At 51.6% G+C, this 17,741-nt stretch overlaps 8 protein-coding genes across 8 annotated transcripts; 3 read left to right on the plus strand and 5 right to left on the minus strand.

Moving 5' to 3' along the window:
- Positions 1-364: 364 nt before the first annotated feature.
- N7462_000453 (uncharacterized protein) lies at positions 365-1,162 on the minus strand (the record flags this gene model as incomplete). Its single annotated transcript, XM_057072179.1, has 1 exon — positions 365-1,162. The coding sequence occupies one exon, from the start codon at positions 1,160-1,162 to the stop codon at positions 365-367; it is 798 nt and encodes a 265-aa protein (XP_056938709.1).
- A 6-nt stretch (positions 1,163-1,168) lies between these two features.
- Positions 1,169-1,990, minus strand: N7462_000454 (uncharacterized protein; the record flags this gene model as incomplete). The annotated part of the gene is made up of 1 exon (XM_057072180.1): positions 1,169-1,990. One exon carries the CDS (start codon positions 1,988-1,990, stop codon positions 1,169-1,171), a length of 822 nt encoding a protein of 273 aa, XP_056938710.1.
- A 950-nt stretch (positions 1,991-2,940) lies between these two features.
- N7462_000455 (uncharacterized protein) lies at positions 2,941-3,740 on the minus strand (the record flags this gene model as incomplete). Its single annotated transcript, XM_057072181.1, has 2 exons — positions 2,941-3,249; positions 3,315-3,740. The coding sequence occupies 2 exons, from the start codon at positions 3,738-3,740 to the stop codon at positions 2,941-2,943; spliced, it is 735 nt and encodes a 244-aa protein (XP_056938711.1).
- A 1,976-nt stretch (positions 3,741-5,716) lies between these two features.
- Positions 5,717-6,606, minus strand: N7462_000456 (bifunctional phosphatidyl-N-methylethanolamine N-methyltransferase/phosphatidyl-N-dimethylethanolamine N-methyltransferase; the record flags this gene model as incomplete). The annotated part of the gene is made up of 5 exons (XM_057072182.1): positions 5,717-5,789; positions 5,853-6,279; positions 6,354-6,370; positions 6,438-6,477; positions 6,555-6,606. The coding sequence occupies 5 exons, from the start codon at positions 6,604-6,606 to the stop codon at positions 5,717-5,719; spliced, it is 609 nt and encodes a 202-aa protein (XP_056938712.1).
- Positions 6,607-7,008: 402 nt separating this feature from the next.
- Positions 7,009-10,769, plus strand: rgsC (putative intermediate filament protein (Mdm1); the record flags this gene model as incomplete). Its single annotated transcript, XM_057072183.1, has 2 exons — positions 7,009-9,685; positions 9,745-10,769. The coding sequence occupies 2 exons, from the start codon at positions 7,009-7,011 to the stop codon at positions 10,767-10,769; spliced, it is 3,702 nt and encodes a 1,233-aa protein (XP_056938713.1).
- Positions 10,770-11,146: 377 nt separating this feature from the next.
- On the plus strand, positions 11,147-11,489 carry N7462_000458 (uncharacterized protein; the record flags this gene model as incomplete). The annotated part of the gene is made up of 2 exons (XM_057072184.1): positions 11,147-11,272; positions 11,418-11,489. The coding sequence occupies 2 exons, from the start codon at positions 11,147-11,149 to the stop codon at positions 11,487-11,489; spliced, it is 198 nt and encodes a 65-aa protein (XP_056938714.1).
- Positions 11,490-12,045: 556 nt separating this feature from the next.
- Positions 12,046-12,930, minus strand: N7462_000459 (uncharacterized protein; the record flags this gene model as incomplete). The annotated part of the gene is made up of 4 exons (XM_057072185.1): positions 12,046-12,201; positions 12,314-12,548; positions 12,600-12,651; positions 12,768-12,930. The coding sequence occupies 4 exons, from the start codon at positions 12,928-12,930 to the stop codon at positions 12,046-12,048; spliced, it is 606 nt and encodes a 201-aa protein (XP_056938715.1).
- A 3,655-nt stretch (positions 12,931-16,585) lies between these two features.
- On the plus strand, positions 16,586-17,130 carry N7462_000460 (DUF3759 domain-containing protein; the record flags this gene model as incomplete). Its single annotated transcript, XM_057072186.1, has 3 exons — positions 16,586-16,601; positions 16,705-16,851; positions 16,961-17,130. The coding sequence occupies 3 exons, from the start codon at positions 16,586-16,588 to the stop codon at positions 17,128-17,130; spliced, it is 333 nt and encodes a 110-aa protein (XP_056938716.1).
- Positions 17,131-17,741: the final 611 nt, after the last annotated feature.

The following is a 17,741-nucleotide window of genomic DNA, read 5'->3' on the forward strand; positions in this document are numbered from 1 at the left end:
CACTCAATATACACAGGTGGTATGGCTGTCAGACTAGAGCGACTCATGGGAATCTTGAATACTTGGGCTTGAGGGTGTAGATGAAATTAGTTTTATGAAAAAGAAATTATGAAAACGCATAATTTTGAACTTTTTGCCCATTCTCTTTCCATTCTCTTGGGACCATATGTTTGCAACTAACGATGAACGATTCATTAAGTCGATGATCAGGGGAGATTTCGTAATATGCATACATATAACCTGGGACAAGCGTGCCTTCTCTCCAAAGACATGAAGATCATGCCCATAGATCTCTTCGGGCTCGCGTTGACCGGTAACAAGGGACCACAGAAAGTAGTGAAGGGAGAGAGAAAAAAAAAACAATCTAGCTCCTATCCAAAGGCCGTCCATTCGGGTGCATGAGGTTGACCAACACGCCCTTATCACGGCCAAGCTGACGGATAAGGTTACGGTCTGGTTGGAAGGGATCGCCATAAGGGCAGGTGATAAAGACAGTGATCCGGCGCAAGCGCTTGAAGTTTTGGACCTGGTACAACAAGAACCACGTCAACTGACGGTGAATTTCGTCCAGTCTCCGAAATGGCAGGTACTGGTCAATCTGACAATCACGCAGCACGAGGTCGACAATGTGCAGTGGCAGCGCCTCGGCCAGGTCTTCCTGCGCCATACCCCAACCGATGAGGGCAGAGACGGGCAGACGGATAGTGTGCAGATTTGGAAAGGTGCGGAGGATGCCGTGCGTGAGCTTCATCGCCTTCTGTTGGGGTGGGGCCTCATATGCGCCGTGGAAAATGAGTGCAAAGTGCGGATTCAGCGTGAGCCGACGCAGCGTTGGGGCAACATGTAGCAGGCCAGGCTCGATGGCGCCGACGCTACGCCAGGCTTCGAGGCTGGTGGCATACTGCATACCGAGGCGGAGCTGCTCCAGCGAGTTCATCTGGGCCAGCATCCAGATCATGTCTGTTGTGTTAGCCATCGATTGATTTAGAGATAGACACTGGAGACGGCCCAAGTTACATTTGGCGTGGGGGATTTGCATGGCATTGGTGATGGACTCTGCAAGCTTGAAATGCTGCATCCACATCCCGAGGGACTGGAGTGCAGGGAGGAAGAACCAGCCCAGGAACTGGGAGTCGTTCAATCCTTCCAGGCCACCGAACATGGGTACCTAACCTTGTTCGGCGTTGTAGGCCATCAGGCGGGGAGAGTTGTTGCCGTAGTCCACGACTCGTAGCCGTGTGAAATCCGACATCACACCCGCTGGAGCGTGGAGGAGAGCTTGAGTCATCATCAGGCCTGGATAACCGTGATCCAAGACAAAAGAGCAGTCTAGCTTGAGGGTCTGGAGACCATGCAGCTGGGAGATGAGGATTGCCGCGTACGCATTAGCTTGACCTTCATTCAAGGCTTCTTTCCACTGAGTGCCGTTTGCAAAATTCCCCTGGCGAATGATGCTCAACGCAAAATTCCGGACCGTTGCAAAACCGCGGAGATCCTTCTTCCACTCGTCCTTGGGCATGAATGGCATGAACGGATTGTCAGGGTAGGAGACCGTGAAGCTGACATGCTGAACCAGGACAGCAAGCTCCGGTCTCTCATAAAAGGTACGGAGAAGCTTCAAGATCTGCAAAAACGGAATGGGGAACCACTCCCAGAAGAGAACTCGGTAGAGAATCGGCTCGGCAGACGCTCGCAGCTGCTTTGATGCCATGCTCACAGCCGACACATCGCGCCGGTGAAGGCATTCTAGCACTTGAAGCCAGCAGTCAAGAGGAACCCGGGTTAATGGACAAGCCTGGGCTCTTGCGGGGATATCCTGACTCATGGGAATATTTTCCTTGGTTACATAACTCTCAATAAGAGGCGAGTCTTGCTTCAAAGACCCGAGGGACCCCGAGAGAGCAACGCGACGCGTAGGTGTAACTTGATTGAGAGACATCTCCGCCAAAGGAGCCGAAAGCATGCGACGGAGTTTTGACCTGGTCATCATTTTGATAACTGTGCTGTGGCTGAAGCTTGCAATTGCAGAATGTTAAAATACCAAGTTTGCTCCAGGTGTCTTGAAGCGCGTTGCAGAATTAGTATAGATAAGGTAAATAATGATATAGGGATTAGGAGGCTCACCGGATTCACATGAAAGTTAGATCTGAGGCCTCCAGATGATATCAAACGAGTGTAGCAGAGTGGAAATGAATGTACTGGTGCTCACGCTTGGCGGGTTTTGATGTAAACAAACGAGTGTGAGAGGAAGCAACATGCAAACGGGAGAAACTTAGGATAGAAGATTGGAAATGAGTGAGAGAAGGTAAGAGGGATCGCGAGGCTAGCGTGTCAAGAAGAAGATTTGTAGCAAGAGCCACAGAAAATGTCAGTTGTGGATGATTTAAAAAAAAAGAGGAAAAGTAATAATGCCAAAGTCGAAAATAAGCTATTTGAAAGCATTTCTGGCCGAAATTATGAAGTACATTGACGAAACACTTTCCAATAGGAGATGAAATACTATGAACTTACTGAACTGCGCGAGTGAGTTCAGCATTACTTCGATATCTTGAGCAATTACTCGTATCTTCACTAAGTGAGAACACAAAAGCCTTAATATGTTGACAGTTCTGCATGTGAATTGATTGAGAAATGTCATTTAAGAGACAAAGGACATGAAAAAGGTCTATTGATGTAGAGCTGCTGCGTGAGTGTAAGATGGCTCTAATGTATCGACCAAGAGAAGAATCAACATAAAATTCAAGTATATTCCAAAGAACGTAAACAATTCTATTGAAACAGTAATACCAAGAAAGGGAAAATATCTACAGCTTCATCGAAAAGAAAAGAACAGAAAAAGAACAGAAATCGAAAAGAAAGAAAGAGAATAAGAAGAAGACAATTTCTCAATCCCAAATCTCCAACGTCTCAGCAACCAAGAAGATCTCATATTTGGCCAATTTACAAGCCACCGGCAGTACAAATCTTCTCTGCCTCCGCGACACGTTCCGCGTAGCGAGTCGGATAGGCCGACCCCTGGACTTTCTGGCAGAGCGTACCAACATCCATGGTCTTCCAGCCGCTAATGCCCTGCATCTTCTTGTAAAACTGGGCCGCAGACTTGCCAGCATCCATATCGGCCGCGATGTCCGGATAGTACATGGCGCGCTGCTGGAAGATACCCACACTGTCGTGGTCCGAACCAACCTTGTCGTGCGGGTAGTTGAGAGACTCAGGGACGGCATTGTTGGCGTAAATCAAGATACTCGACTGTGCAACTGTGCTTAGCCGGGGATCTTTTATGGTATGAAGTTTATTGGTGCTTGAGTGCTTACCTCGACCAGTGCAGTCGCAATACCAGCCGTGCAGCCATGATGACCAAGGTCTTCGCTCTTGGCCTCGGCGATGATCTCCTTTGCATGGGCAGACTGAGTCGAGCTCAGTCCGGGCAAGGTGCCGTTGCTGCCACCGCTGCTACCGCCGTCGCACTTCTCTGTCACGTAGCCGGTAGTGCCAGTCTTGACGTAGTAGTCGGTTACGTAGCAGCCGTCCGAGGTTTTGTCCCAGAGCTCGTCACCATTGATGCTGGTACCAGTAGCTTGGCAGGTGATAGAGACTTCTTCGCCTTTTTTGTAGCTCTTGACCACGCTGTAGCTGGTGCCAGGGCCAGAGCGGCAGTTGACACCGTCACCACTGATGGGATAAGCGCTGGCCAAGGGGACCGTGACGGCAACGGACAGGGCGATGAGTGGAAGATACATGTTGCTATGAGATCAGAATTTGGGTATTGATCAAAAGACGAAAAGTCAGTAGAACAGTGAGATTGAGGGGTTTGTGTCGCTAGGATGAGAAGCTTGTAGCTTGTTTTGCTGTGGAATGGAAAACAATATCTCGACTGGAATCCAGGGCGACTTTATACTTCTCGTCGGCCATACTGACGCTGACATGGGGAGCATTCGTGTAGTCATATTGTTCTCGGCTAGTGACTATCAACATCATTCCGTGTTAGCGTAGTTTACTTCACATTGTGGCATAAAACATGCCGATCCTTCAGGTGTGGCTCGTATAGGGCTGTCAAGGGAGGGTCCATGGGAGGATGCGAGGCTATTTTTGCCATCGTATCCGGAGCTTCTAGCAACCAACCCATACTCAATGTGCTCGAAATGAAGAGCTACGGGACTAGTTTGGCCCCAGGGTAGGATGACCCCAGAGCCCCATCTCGTATGCGTGATGGAAGCGAAGGGCTCTACGAGGTACGGGAGTATGAAACGGATGCGCCACGAGGCTATTCAGAGACGGACTGAAAAGAACGCCAGGAGAAGCATTGTTCAGCGAAGTATTATCGAACTCTCTTGAATGCCGAATTTAGGCATTTTCATTCATTTACATGGAGGGCTACCAAGATGCCCCTGAATAGTAAAAACCAAAGAGGGGATCAGGAACAGGAACGGGAAACAACCAATTCTCATAACCCGCGGAATGTGACCTAAAATAATACGAACCCAATGGAGAATTTTCCTCTCTAGTTCAGGAGAGAACAGAATAGGAGACCGAGTATCGATCTCCTTCGTATTGTCCCATGAATAAGTAAGCGGTCCCCCTAAAAATAGATGCCGATCACCCGTATTCACGGGCACCTCATTAGCAGCGAACAGAGAGCCACTCTGGCTGAATCCGAGCTTGTCCCGTCTTCGACTTCGTGACGAAAGGTTATTCTCCGATGTTCAGGAACCGTTCCATGCAGATAATTCGGTCCAACATGTTGATGTCCGACAGAGTTAGATGCGCTTCTCCACAAGATAAAAGCTCTGGGGCCGGACCCTGGGCTCGGCTCGAGACCTCTCAGCACATACCTACCCTACCTCCCCTACCTCAAAATAGACCTGTCACAGGTAAATGCCAAAAAGAGAATAAAGGACAATATCGGTATTTATAAATCCCATAATTAAACTCGCCGTTTGGAATAGTTATTAGGGATATTACCAATAAGAAACCTATTCAGCTCGATTGGCAAAGGGAAAGAGAAGAAATTCAAACCTTCGATGTGTAACGGATAACTTAGATTATCCCGAAATGGAAGACGAGCTCGGTGTAACGAAATTAGACTCAAATAGCTCGTCTTTTGAACTTGATTTCGTGGATTCACGCCGGGTTCAGAATTGAGTGTGGATTGATTACTGCACTCTAATAATACAATAGGGCACATTGAAAACGAAATTTTGAATAAACGCTCACTTCATGAGAATTAGGGTATAGGGTCTTCATGGTCCACCTAGTCCAGCAAATCCCGCATGGGTTGTCCCATCCCGATCACCATAGCTCTAGTCATAATGGATAATTTACACACTGCAATGAGCTAACAAGTCTCTTCGAAAAATAATTGTGGTCGCAATGGGTTTGGTTGTAACGGTATTCTTTTCGGTAGTCGCGTAAGGGGAAAAAAAATCAAATGGGGACTGAATACCCGTGGCACGGATCTGCAGACGGGTACCCATGGATAACAAGGATGGTCTATCGTCTACTGCCCCAGTATCGTTGAAGATTCGGATGTATCCATCTGCTAGTGAATGTTGCAATCCGTGAGTCTGATGGGGGCATGGACTTCCGATGTCCAGTTTGGTCCGGCCTTGTTTTGTCTCGTATTTTGGCCGGGATCCCGCGAGGTCTCGGCCAGACCTTTTCTAGCGCGGATTGCAGATGTTGAATGCCCTTGCTAACCCGGCCATCTTATGTTCGCTTATTGCTTCTTGCCGCCGGATTTCTTGGCACGCTCACGCTCGCGCTTGGCGTAGATTTCGGCAGTGAAAGGGCTAATATGGAGGTCAGTCGTGCTTCTGGGAGAGTGGATGGCGAATTTATGAATGACCACTTACTCCTCCCATTTCAGGGCGAACCAGTAAAGTACAAAGACCTGGGCAGTTAGAAGAAGGCCGGCGACCTTGCCTTCATAGAGGGCGACACCGAGGAAGTTGAGGGTGCTTCCCCAGTACATCGGCGAGCCGGTCACGTTGAAGGGGAAGCCAGTGACGGGAGCGTCCATAAGGATTCCAAAGTAGTCACCTAGATATGTACCAGTGACACCGAGTGCCCACATGCTGGAGAGAACAAGGACGGATCCCAAGGCGAAGAGAACTCCGCCAATAAGAGGTTGGTGAACCGGGGCATAGAAAGGTTGCTCATCTAGGGCGAGTTTGTAGACATGATCACGCAGAATACCGAGGGAAAATATGGCAACAGCCAGGGCATAGCATCCTCTGTAAGGACCGCCGAAAATGCGAGTCAGGATGTGGTTGTTGTATTCTGTGACAGCATCGGTTATTAGCTGCCCTGTGACCGAAGTACCAATACGTTCTATCCTCCGTAAAGAGACTGACCTGCGCGGGCAACAATGCTGCAGCACGATTCAATTTAGTAGGGTGATTCATGAGGCGCAAAATTTTTCAATGGAGGCAACTCACTTCCAAAAGATTGGATTGAAAGCAATAGTCGCGGCGGACACTGCCAGGGTCAGCGCCAATCACATGCAAAATGCGGAGAAAGGACCAGGGTACGAAACGTGAAGGGGTTAAGCTTACACGCCAGATACGACGAGTTGAGGTCGACAAAATCAGTCAGACTGGCCATCATGCAAAAATCGGCGGTGCGAGACAGAGAGGTGTAGAAGGACAAGGAGGGGGACTAGGCGAAGAGGAGAGTTGGTCGATGGGTCAATGGGCGGAGCTTAAGTAAACAAATGACGTTTCTCCGCGCGGTCACGGGATCTGTATGCGGGCTGCTGGTCGAGTTGACGGGTTTCTGCACAATGAGGACTGCCACTCTACATCTATTGTTTTTTTGAACTCTCTGCATTCTTTTCATTGCCTCTTGAGTTCCGGAACTCTGAGAGAGCATCGCCTTGTTCACCGCCGTTTCCCCTCCCGAATCCCGCGTTGATCACTACGCCAGCGGTCCCCCCGAGGAACTCCTTTCTTCTGAGCTTCCCCAAGAGGTCGTCATGCGACGCGGAGCTCTCAAGCGTGTCCAGGGACAATGGCCCTTCGTCGTCGCGACCTGGTAATAGCGAGTGTCGCCTGTTTTATCGCCTGGGGTCTGGTGGTCCGCTGGCTGCCGATCCTCCGGTATTTCGGATATGCGCTGGGGTTGGGTGCGGCGTTGGTCTCTGGCGGGTTCCTCAGCCTAGTGATCTTGACGACCCGAAACAATTATGAGAAAAGGATCGCTCCAAAGAGCGTTTCTGTCGCATTCATTCACCCAAAATTGTGGCGCAAAGAAATTTTGACTGTTCGCAAGACGGCCCGTTACCGCGCCAAACCGTTATACCCAGAATCCTTCGTCGTCTCTGAAGCAATCGATGAACTTTTGGCCCTCGTCAATCGTGAATTTGTCTCGTCATGGTACCACAACATTAGCCCGAACCCTACCTTTTCGAACGAAATTGATCGCGTCGTCCGCGTTGCGCTCGAGAATCTCCGAGATAAACTGCTGGCAGAAGATCTGATCTCGTTGATCGTCTCACGAGTGTTTCCAATTATCACAGCCCATTTGAAAGAGTTTGATGTCGCTGAGCGCTCGGTGCGTGGGCGAAATCTCAACCGAAATGTGACGGAATCTGAAGAGCTGGATCTGGCGATCGCTAACAAGTTTCGTGAGGGTCGGCTGCACCCCGCGGTTGGGCTCTCGGCGTCCGACCAAAAAGTGGTGCAGCAAGAATATCTACGCAAGATCGCCGTCGGTCTTCTACCTCAATTATTCCCCGAGAATGTGCTCAATAGCAGGATTGTTACCGTCCTCATTCGCGAGATCATTGCGTGCGCCGTGCTTCTTCCTATCGTGACTGCATTGTCAGACCCTGATACCTGGAATCAGTTGATGGAAGCGTATGGGCGAACGGCCTTGCAAGATCGGAAAACAGTGCGCAAGTTGCGTGCGGCGCTGGACGAGCATGCTTCCCCTGCCCCTCGATCTAAACGAGGACAGCCGTTCCCAAGACTTTCACCCCACGACTCCGAGAGAGCTTTCGAGCGTTTTGTTCGTGCTATTAGACGCTGCAACAATCTATCGGATGCTCGTCGTTTCCGCGCCCTTGTTTCAAGCCAGCTCAAGCGGGAGAGCATGGTCGAAGGGCAAGACCAGGTCTACCTCAGACGTCTTGAAACAGGAAAACGAGTTCTAGATCAAAAAGTCGCCAAATTAGCGGTTCCGGGGGAAGCCTCTTCTTCAGCCGTCCTAGCATCGAGTCATGCTCGGCTTGATGCTGCCTCCGCCCCACGAGATACATCTCTTGTAGATGTGATGCACAATGCATCCGGTCTTTCGTACTTCATGGAGTTCATGGATCGCCAGAACCTGATGCCTCTTGTTCAATTCTGGATCGTGGTTGATGGGTTTAGAAATCCACTGGAAGACGACTTCGGCGAGGATTCATCTACTTCAAGTACCTGGACGAGCGCTGATAGGAATGACATGGCGCTTCTTAGTGAGACATACCTCAACAAGCCCGAGATCAAAGTCTCCAAGGAGTCCCGGCAAGCTGTCAAGACCTTCCTAAGCGCTGGCAAGCGTGCAACTGCCGAGCAATATCGTAAGGCTCGAACAGTGGTGTTGACTACACAATCCGCGGTCTTAGAGGAGCTCGAGGGTACCTACTACCCTAAATTTAAGGAATCCGACTTATACTGGAAATATTTAGCATCAGACGAGACTTCTGGCTCTCAGGCCCAGATACCTCGCCCGCCTCCGCCCACTGTCACTTTTAATGCCCCTGAGAGGCGACCCTTGCCTCCTCTTATGGTGCGCACCACTTCCCAGCCTGGCACCAGGCCCTCTAAAGACCTCCGACGAGCTGCGGTTTCATCCAGTGATGTACGTAGCATGGGAAAGATATTTGATGATGATGACTCGCCACGACGTTCTATTGACTCTGAACGGTCTGCGCCTCTATTTGACGACGATTATGATACAGACAATCTTGCCAACTCGACTGCCAGCCTAGGCAAAGATTCACAAAATGGTGACAATGATGCGACTGAGAGTCAAGTCCTAGAGACCATGGAAGCTGCTTTGAACGACATCATAACTAATGAACCCAAGAACGGACGCATGGAGGACTTGCGGAGTAGCGACTTGAGAAGTAGTGATGGAGCTTCTTCCTCGTCCCTGTTTGGGCCAGAGCGCCCGGAGCTTTCGCCTCGTACTTCGTTCGATGTGCCTCGCCCTGATGGCCGCCCGATCGACAAGGCGAAGAAGAGCATTGCGTCGCTCGGGTTAGTCGGCCATGGAGCTCGTCTGGGCGTCTTTGAAGACGACCTCTTCCCGGACCAGCAGAAATTCATCGAAGACGAGTATGAAGAACCTGTTGGTGCCGATGAACAAGATCCCGCGGATGAAGTTCATGAAGCAGCACCTGGTGACCTAGGTCTTACTGAAGCCATTGAGGTTCTCACCACCGATATCGACAAGCTTACAGCCCAAGACTCAGTCGTCGAAGCATTGACTCGAAAGGCTGAATTGACTAACAACACTGCAGAGCTCCGCATTTTGCGGAAATCCAAAGCGAGCATTCAGCGCGAGATTCATCGAAAGGAGATGCAACGGCAACAATATATCATCCAAGAAAGCGACAATAGTTTGTATGGCCGGTCCACCGTCCGTATTAAGTCTATTGTGGTGGGCAAGGAGGAGGATGATGGCCGAGAGTTTGCAATGTGTAAGAGACTCCTATTTTTCGACGCTCACCTCTGCACTTTCTAACCACCCCGCCTTTAGATGTTGTTGAAGTCCAACGGAATGCCGGCGAACAAATGCCTGCTGCATCCTGGGCTGTCGCACGTCGGTATAGTGAGTTCCACGAGCTCCATCAGAAGCTTCGCATGAGCTATCCTTCCGTGCGACACCTAGAATTCCCGCGTCGACGCATGGTCATGAAACTGCAACGAGAATTCTTGCAAAAACGGCGTCTTGCCCTGGAAGCCTACCTACAACAATTGCTTTTGCTTCCCGAGGTCTGCCGCAGCCGGGACCTGCGCGCATTTCTTTCGCAGCGGGCCATTCTCCCTCGCGAAGAGTCCAACCGGAATAGTGAAGGAGAAACCAAGGACCTTGTGACTCGTATCTACAACTCCGTTGCTGACGGCATGGACGACTTCCTGGGTAACTTCGGTGTCCTCGACCAGCTCTCTACAGCCGGTCAGAATCTTATCTCCGCTGCAACCCAGCAGACCAGCTCAATCACGGTGCAGGACCCTGTCCTCGCAACCGAAGACGCTGTCACCGCGGCGGAAGCTGAAGCCGAACTCAACGCCTTCGAAGACCGCGAGCTCGAGCCATTCATCAAACCCATTTGCGACCTTTTCCTCGAAGCCTTCGAACTCAACCGCGGCAACAATTGGCTCCGCGGTCGCGCCGTTGTTGTCGTTCTACACCAGCTCCTCGGCGGCACCATCGAGCGCAAGGCCCGCGACAGCGTCCGCTCGCTCTTCCAAGACGACTCGCTTCTACGGTACCTCACTCTCGCCCGCGACTCGCTCTTCCCTGACGGCACCCTGCGAAAATTCATCCCCCGCTCCGCGCCTGAGCGGTTGAAGAGCCGCGCTGAGGCGACCGTCGTTCTCGCAACGCTCATCCCAGACCTTGCAGGTAACGTCGTCGGCCGCGCGAACGCGCAGGCCGCCGCCCGCCGCATTTTCGCCACTCTCAACAACCAGCCGCTGAATACGCACCTGGCATTCACGGTGCTGGATGAGATCATCCTAGTGCTTTTTGGCAGCCGCGAGCCTGGCCGCTCCCGCTGAAGCGCGCGCTGCTTTTCTTACTTCGCCGGACGAGGTCCTCGAGATCATACCTGTTGATTGCCATGTGCTCATCCCCCCGTTCGTCCTATGTGCATCTACCTGTTTCCCTCTTCCCATCTGTTTTCAGTCCCCTGTCATCATCCAGCATCGCATCTATTTTGTCGCCCTCCCCCCCCCCCTCCTCCCCTCCAGCTGTCCTTTTCTCCAAGCGCTTCGCGACCCCGACTTCCTCTTACCCATTTCATTGTACATACCGCATAATCCTCTGCACATGATACTAGAGACGTAATATAGTTATGTAATCAACCTTTCCTTGATGATTTCAAGATTAAGCTCTCTCCCCCCTGTCCTTGCTGTTCCTGTTCTAGTCCGAGGTAATGCGCCGTGGTGGAGAATGTGGCAAGTCGCCTAAAACTCGAGCCAGCGTGGGTAGTGGGCCTGCCAATGGATGCGGCTGGGCTTTAGCGCAACGCCCACTCTCAACGTCAAGAACGGCCCATTCGGTATGTGCTGTATGACCTGTACGAAGTTTCCTCGCTCTACAAGGTAAGTCTGAGTGCAAGCGCTACATGGAAAAAATATAGAGGAGGACCAGGTTGTCCAGATTGGAAATTAGTGGAATTGATAGTTCCCCATCGTGTGAGAAAGGACCGAAACGGAGGCCGAGGCCGGACACGGAGAAGGGCCCCGGTCAACCGGGTGTTCAACGTGGGCCTATGAGGCAGAGCTGTACACAACACTTTTCCCCCGCCCCACGCGAAGGGACCAGGCATGGTGACGAAGGTGTTGGGAAGAAAAGTGAAGTCTGCAAAGCTAACAGTAAGGCCTGGGGCGACAGCGAATAATAGAAGCAAGAGATACAGGATCAGATAAAAAGAGAAAGAAGAAACAAAGCACCGTAAAGAGAATTCCTTTAAAGCTCAATTTCAACCCGCGCCGTCTCTTAATTCTTGTTTCTACTTCCCGAAGACCAGAGTGAGAAACGCGCATTTGCAGAACAGCCGATGAGGAAATTCCCGTAGAAAGGAAAGAGAGGCGCAAGAACATATCAAGAACCGGGAGTAGGTGGTGCTGCAGCTGAGGGGGAGTGTTCGGAAGTAGAGGGGTCAACCCTTGTCGTTTCATAGTGGAGATGAGGAGGGGAGTAGTGGGGAAATAAAGGGCAGTATCACAAAGCATAGGCAGAGCAGAAGAAACAAAAAAGAAAGAAAGAGACGGAGAATCCCGGGGTCATAGTTGCATGATACAAGACCCCGAGTCGGGTGTGAGCACCGATCTAGGCGTTCTCTTCCTTGTTCTTCTTTTTGGACTTCTTGCCCGCGGGTTGTACATTCGTGCTCTCCTTCTTCTGGTGGACGATGAGGCGTGTCCAGCACTCCTCTTTGTCCCACTCGAAACCAGCGAGGTAGGGATTGTCCAACTCATCATCAGCCTGGAAAGGAGTCAGCCATGAATTGAATTCGGATGAAGTGATTGTATATTAGAACAAGACCGAGGTGTTCGGGATTGAAGGGGGGGGGGGGGGGGCAGTCGTTGCACCTCACCTTCTTCTTGAATTGCTTGTAGATGGCGTCCAATGCGTCCTTGATTGTGACACCTTTTGAATTCCGGGCGGTTACCTCGAGGCCAAGGGGGAAGTGCAAGTCAATCTTCTTGACTGGTGGATTAATGAGGAATAGCTTTAGGATGTCCTTATCCTCAACTGTTGATGGTGAGGTGTTGAGTTTCCTGATGAAGAAGCCAGAAAGAAAGGTAAGAGATGAATAGTAGAAGGAGGAACTGGGGCTGCCAGCGAGGAGAATGGGAGAGTTCAAGGGAGAGGGTACTTACCATCCTGTTTTTTGTGTCTCGATGGGGAGTGTGATCTCAATCTGTTTTTCTTCTACAAGAATTCACGAGTGATGAGTATGATGATGAATCATGGATGAATCATAAGCTATAAGAGGGTCGAGGGGGTGTATTGACAAGCAAATCATGCCTGGCTACAGAATGGCATACCTAGGTCTTTGATGTTGAAAACGCCCTCGGCTGTTGATGAAGCCCGCTTGTGTGTCTTCTTCGCGTCCTTGGATACCTCCTTCTCAGTAGAGGCCGGGGGTTTGTCGTCTTGTATGGAAAGGCCTGCGATAGCAGAGTCGACCTTGGTTAGAGGGACAGACATGGTTGGAAGTGAAATGAGATTCCACGGGAAGGTAAGTTAGATGGATGCGAGCAGAGTTCGTAGCAGTGAGCAGATGGAAAGAGAAGAGAAGAGGAGAAGAAGAGGAGAAGAAGGGAAGGAGAGAAGGAGGAGGGGGTGGGCAGGTGACCTGGGGAAGTGCAGGGCGGGGGGGTTCACGACCAGTCCATTCCATGTCAACTTCACGTCGAGTCAAGGATGTCATCAGGAGCCAGTGGAGGCGCCTGCTACATTGCACCGGTCCAGACTACGACAGTCCGACAGTCCGTGTCCAGGACAGCGATGCGATCTATCTGATACCTCCGATACCTCCTGTTCTATGTCAGCTACTCTATTCACTCCTGCTCTCCAGCTATCAACACTCGAGACTTTCTGGCCCTTTTCTCCATCTCTGGAAGCCCATCGGATTTGCTTCCCTTTACTCGGTACCCTTCGGATCACACGAGCAACTGACATCAGGGGCGAGGGTTGGCTTTGGGCGCCGACCAATCTGGAGCTGCACCCCGCATTCGACTCCACCCGACTGACCTTATTTCGCGGGTGAACGAGACACTCGAGCCGATTCCAGAAACAACAACGAGACTGATCAACGGGGCGTCGTGCCAATTCAAATCCGACCATGCTCGTCTGTTGGAGCATCTATTGAATTGTCTCCATGTCTCAATTTTCCGACCTGCCAATGCGCCGTGAGGGCCCTCTTTCTCCCCATTGATGGGCTGTATATGGGACGACGATCACCTGATGTCATGAGCAGCGACTTCGATAACCCCAAAATCAGCCCACGTCCCAACATGCCACATCCCTTCACGTCTCTCGTCGCTCAGGTCTTGTTCTTGGCTTCGGATGGACGTCCGTCGCTTGAATGATCCTTTGACCCAGCCGGCCCCAGATATCAAAAAGTCGGGCGGTTGCAATGCTCTCCCCCACACCATCCGGCGATGACGATCGCCTTCAATGGGCCCCAAAAGTGGATCCCTTCCGCTCCCCGCGCCGAGCATCCGGGGCTCCGGCCATAATCCACACGCCGCACGCAAGGGTGCGGGCCCGCGAGAGAGTGTCATCATCCAAGATCTGGTGCTCAAGGGAATTGATGGCAGATCGCCTAGATCAAAAGACGAGGAAAGACTCAGTAAACCCGGTCGGTATAACGGAATCGCGTCCGCAAATCCAAATCCCCGATGGGGAACGGCGGGGGAACGGTCGTAAGCCAGCACCACGACGATGGACATACATGCCTGACCGTTCGAAAGACCGAGCTAAAATACAGTCTTGCACCAGCCATTGAGTCTCTCCGCAGGGAATGAACGCACATTCCTTGACCACCCCTTGCCGAACCCTGACCCTTCGCCAGACGGCGACTGAGGTTGACACCGCTGGACACCCTATCCATGCGACCTTGCCAATCGACCAATTCTCCGATTGGATCACATCAGGTCGATGGTCCAAAAATTGTCGAGGGCTCGGTACTACATAAAGAAGACGAATCTTCGGAGAAAAGCTGCTAGGGCAATTGCTGCGATAAGGCCCAGCAGGAGGGAATCGCTTGCTGAGTTCCTTCCATGATACTGCCGCCTATTCCCAGGTTCAGCTAGCGAGCCTCCATTCCCATGAATAGGAGCTCGCTCTTCCATGACCTCCGACACCTTTTCCTTAGGTATTGTGATTCGGGAATATGCCAGTTTAGACAGTCTGAGTCTTGCTGGGAGGGTTGGATTGTGCCTCGACTAGACCAAGCCTTGAAAACACCCCAGAACCCAGAGAAGGTTCATCGCTTCCCTTACGTATATGTATACCCCGTGGTCCCCTACCAGGTCTCGACCCCGATCCAGACATAGCCCATTCCTTGCCAGTCATACCGGTCCCATCCATTCGTAGTGAATGGCTCCAAGATATGGACTCCCATTCCTGGCTGCAACTGAGTATTCTCTGCTACTCTAATGCAATACCCTTCGTGCATGCCTTCAAGCATGCTTGCCAATGTCTTCTACCGAACAGGGTGTCTGATCGCCTATGCTGTTTAGACGTGACTGCTACCACCATTTTAGCGATTGATTCCTCTCACTAGCTCCCACCAAGAAGCATCTGGTGTCTGCGCTAGACGGTCTGGTAGAAAGACCCCTGCCTGAGGGTGGAGAATGACTGGATCGGTGGAAAGAGATCCTTTTCCCGTGCTGCGGCTTGGCATCATGGAACTCGGGTAAAACATCGGCTGTTCTTATGCTTCTACAATCATTCTTAACTCTCATCGACTGCCAGTTCACAATTTTGGACAGACCGCTAGCTGCCCCGAGGGACTTCACGATCTCATGCAAAGAGCGGTGGACAGGGCGGTCCGGATTCTCGACGATTCTCTACGATTCTTGACGATCCTTATCGCCCGTTTCGCCCGTGGGACGCCAGAACCGACCCCCAGCGGTGACTTTCAACCCCCCTGAAATCCAATGTTCGATCGAAAGTCAATTCGGAGTTCCGAACTATGGTGTTTCCTTTTTATCTTGAAGGTTGGATTTCCGTGATCCTGGATTTCTCCAATAATTTGTCCCTTCCTAGGCTGTGAAGCTATAGCTCCATCATAGCGTGTGGCAAATTTGCTACTATTGCCACTAAGCGAGATGCGGGGCAAGCTCAAACTTCAGACCAAAACCTCCGAGGCCTCAGAATTCAGGAGATGTTTCTATTCATATCGACTGCTATGAATCAGGGACAGGCGCATGCAACCGCATCCGAACAGCTGCAGCGATCAGCGTATCGCATGATGTCGCACGGAGCTTGTACCTCTGATTCTACATCAACCTCCGAAATCCGTGACAGACTACTGTCTCACATCCAGGGCAGTGCCACGAAGCGGTGTAAGTGGCTGGTGGGGGAGGGGTCTAAAGGCCAATTCGACGAGCAATTGCACAGCACACAGCCCCACTTGGTCGGCGTCGTCCTCGGAAGGGACCACGATGGATCCCCACGGACCCTGTTTGCCACGGGTGGATAAGGCAGCCAGACTTGGCTTCGCCAAGCACGCAGTGATCAGAGGGCTGACGGCTTGGCGATCAACTATACCAGCAAACACAATACTTGAGCTTCAGGAAAGCAAGATATACATTGCAATCTCGCAGGAGAGCAATGATCTTTGAATCTGCTGGGCAATGACGCCTTCGAATTGCCCCCTGATTGCCCCCTCCGACCCCCTCTGCCCTCGTCACTGTGCCCCGCTTGACGCCAACGACCCGGTTGATTGGTTTCGCGGGCGGGTAACCAAAAGCAATAGGGAGAAAGGTAAACCCAAGAGACACCAATCATCATTTCCCCTCGAAGACCACGGGCACCACCTGTATCATATCTACGTGGAGCATCCACTCCTAGGTCTCCATGCCATTCTGGGAGATTGGCGGACAATCGCCACCACAAGCCACGTAGCGCTGCGGCGTTGGGGCTGGGATGATTTGGCCTGCTAGGCTCTAGACGGAGCAGCTCCTGTCGACGAGTCGGCGATTCGCCTAGTGTCCACCTGGAGGGGGAGGAGGGGTATATATTCACAGCCCCTCCTCGTCTCACCAAGCCCTCCCTTTCTTCCTTCTTCCACCATCCTCCTCACTCCCAAATCTATCTATCCTCCCACCTCTTCCTTACAACATCAATCACCATGGGTTGGTTCTCTGGTACGTGATCTGACCAGAACTGGATCTCACCTGGCTGTCTCACTGGCCAATGTCAACTCACCGATTCTGCCCCTGACCACCTCTCTAACATTCCGCTCTTCAGAGGACTCGAACCAGGCCGACTCGTACAACCAGTACCAGGATGGTGGCGTCAGCCGTGAGCACGAGGCCTCCTTCGCGCACGAGCTGATCGCTGGTGCTGCCTCCTACGAGGCCGCTAAGGCCTACGAGGAGCACTGTGACCGCAACGGTAAGCCCTCACCCTCCCTTCCTCCCCGCCTCTCATGAGCGTTGCACCTCCACGGAGCGACAACGGGGGTTTTTCATAACTTTTCTAACATCTCTTTTCTCCAATCCAGGCCAGCCCCAGAGCCACGAGAAGGCCAAGGAGATCATGGCTGGTCTTGCTGGCGCCTTCATCGATCGTGAAGTCGAGACCCGGGGTCTGGACTTCATCGACAGGGAGAAGGCCAAGTACCAAGCCCGCCAGCACATCGACAACGTCTCCGCCGAGCAGGCTGGCTGGTAAGCGAGTTTCCCGCGCGGAGCGTGCGAGACTGGCTTTGGGACCGAGACTTGTACTAGTTAGCTAGCCCGCTGCTCTTTGTGGTTTATGAGTGATGCAATTGAACGTTTCTCTTAGCCCTGTGGGCCAGAATTTAGAATCAATGTCCATGTCTTGTTTTGTTGGAGCGTAGCGTAGAAGGCTGGGGCGTGATGAAGCATTCGTAATGTTGAGTGCTGAAGCGCAGGTTCCGAGAAGGTTGTAGTCTTTCTGTTGACTGTGATTGTGTTCCGCTTCAGCCAAAAGGGTGTTGCTGTTTTGATTTTCCCAATGCAGAACACTATCGGGAGAGGCTTCCGATAAGCAAAGTTATCATCAATCCGTGGAAAAATTTTCTGGGGCCGTGAATTGAGAACCACAGAGAAGACAATTTTCTGAGCAGCCTACTTGCTCTATTGGACATTGTAAATGGCAGCCTGACTGACTGACCGTGAAGAAGGCATATTGCCCCGAGAGATTATGGGCCACGGCACCTGGTCGGCGACAATATTTGTCCCGCTTGAGGCTCCCATATAATTTATAATAGATTTGATCGCCCAAATTGAGCAAGCTACGTAGCTTGAGCTTTATAGAGC

The sequence above is a fragment of the Penicillium macrosclerotiorum genome (assembly GCF_028827735.1).
Source record: "Penicillium macrosclerotiorum strain IBT 26536 chromosome Unknown utg000001l_segment0_segment0, whole genome shotgun sequence".
In the NCBI taxonomy this organism is placed as follows: Eukaryota; Fungi; Ascomycota; class Eurotiomycetes; order Eurotiales; family Aspergillaceae; genus Penicillium; species Penicillium macrosclerotiorum.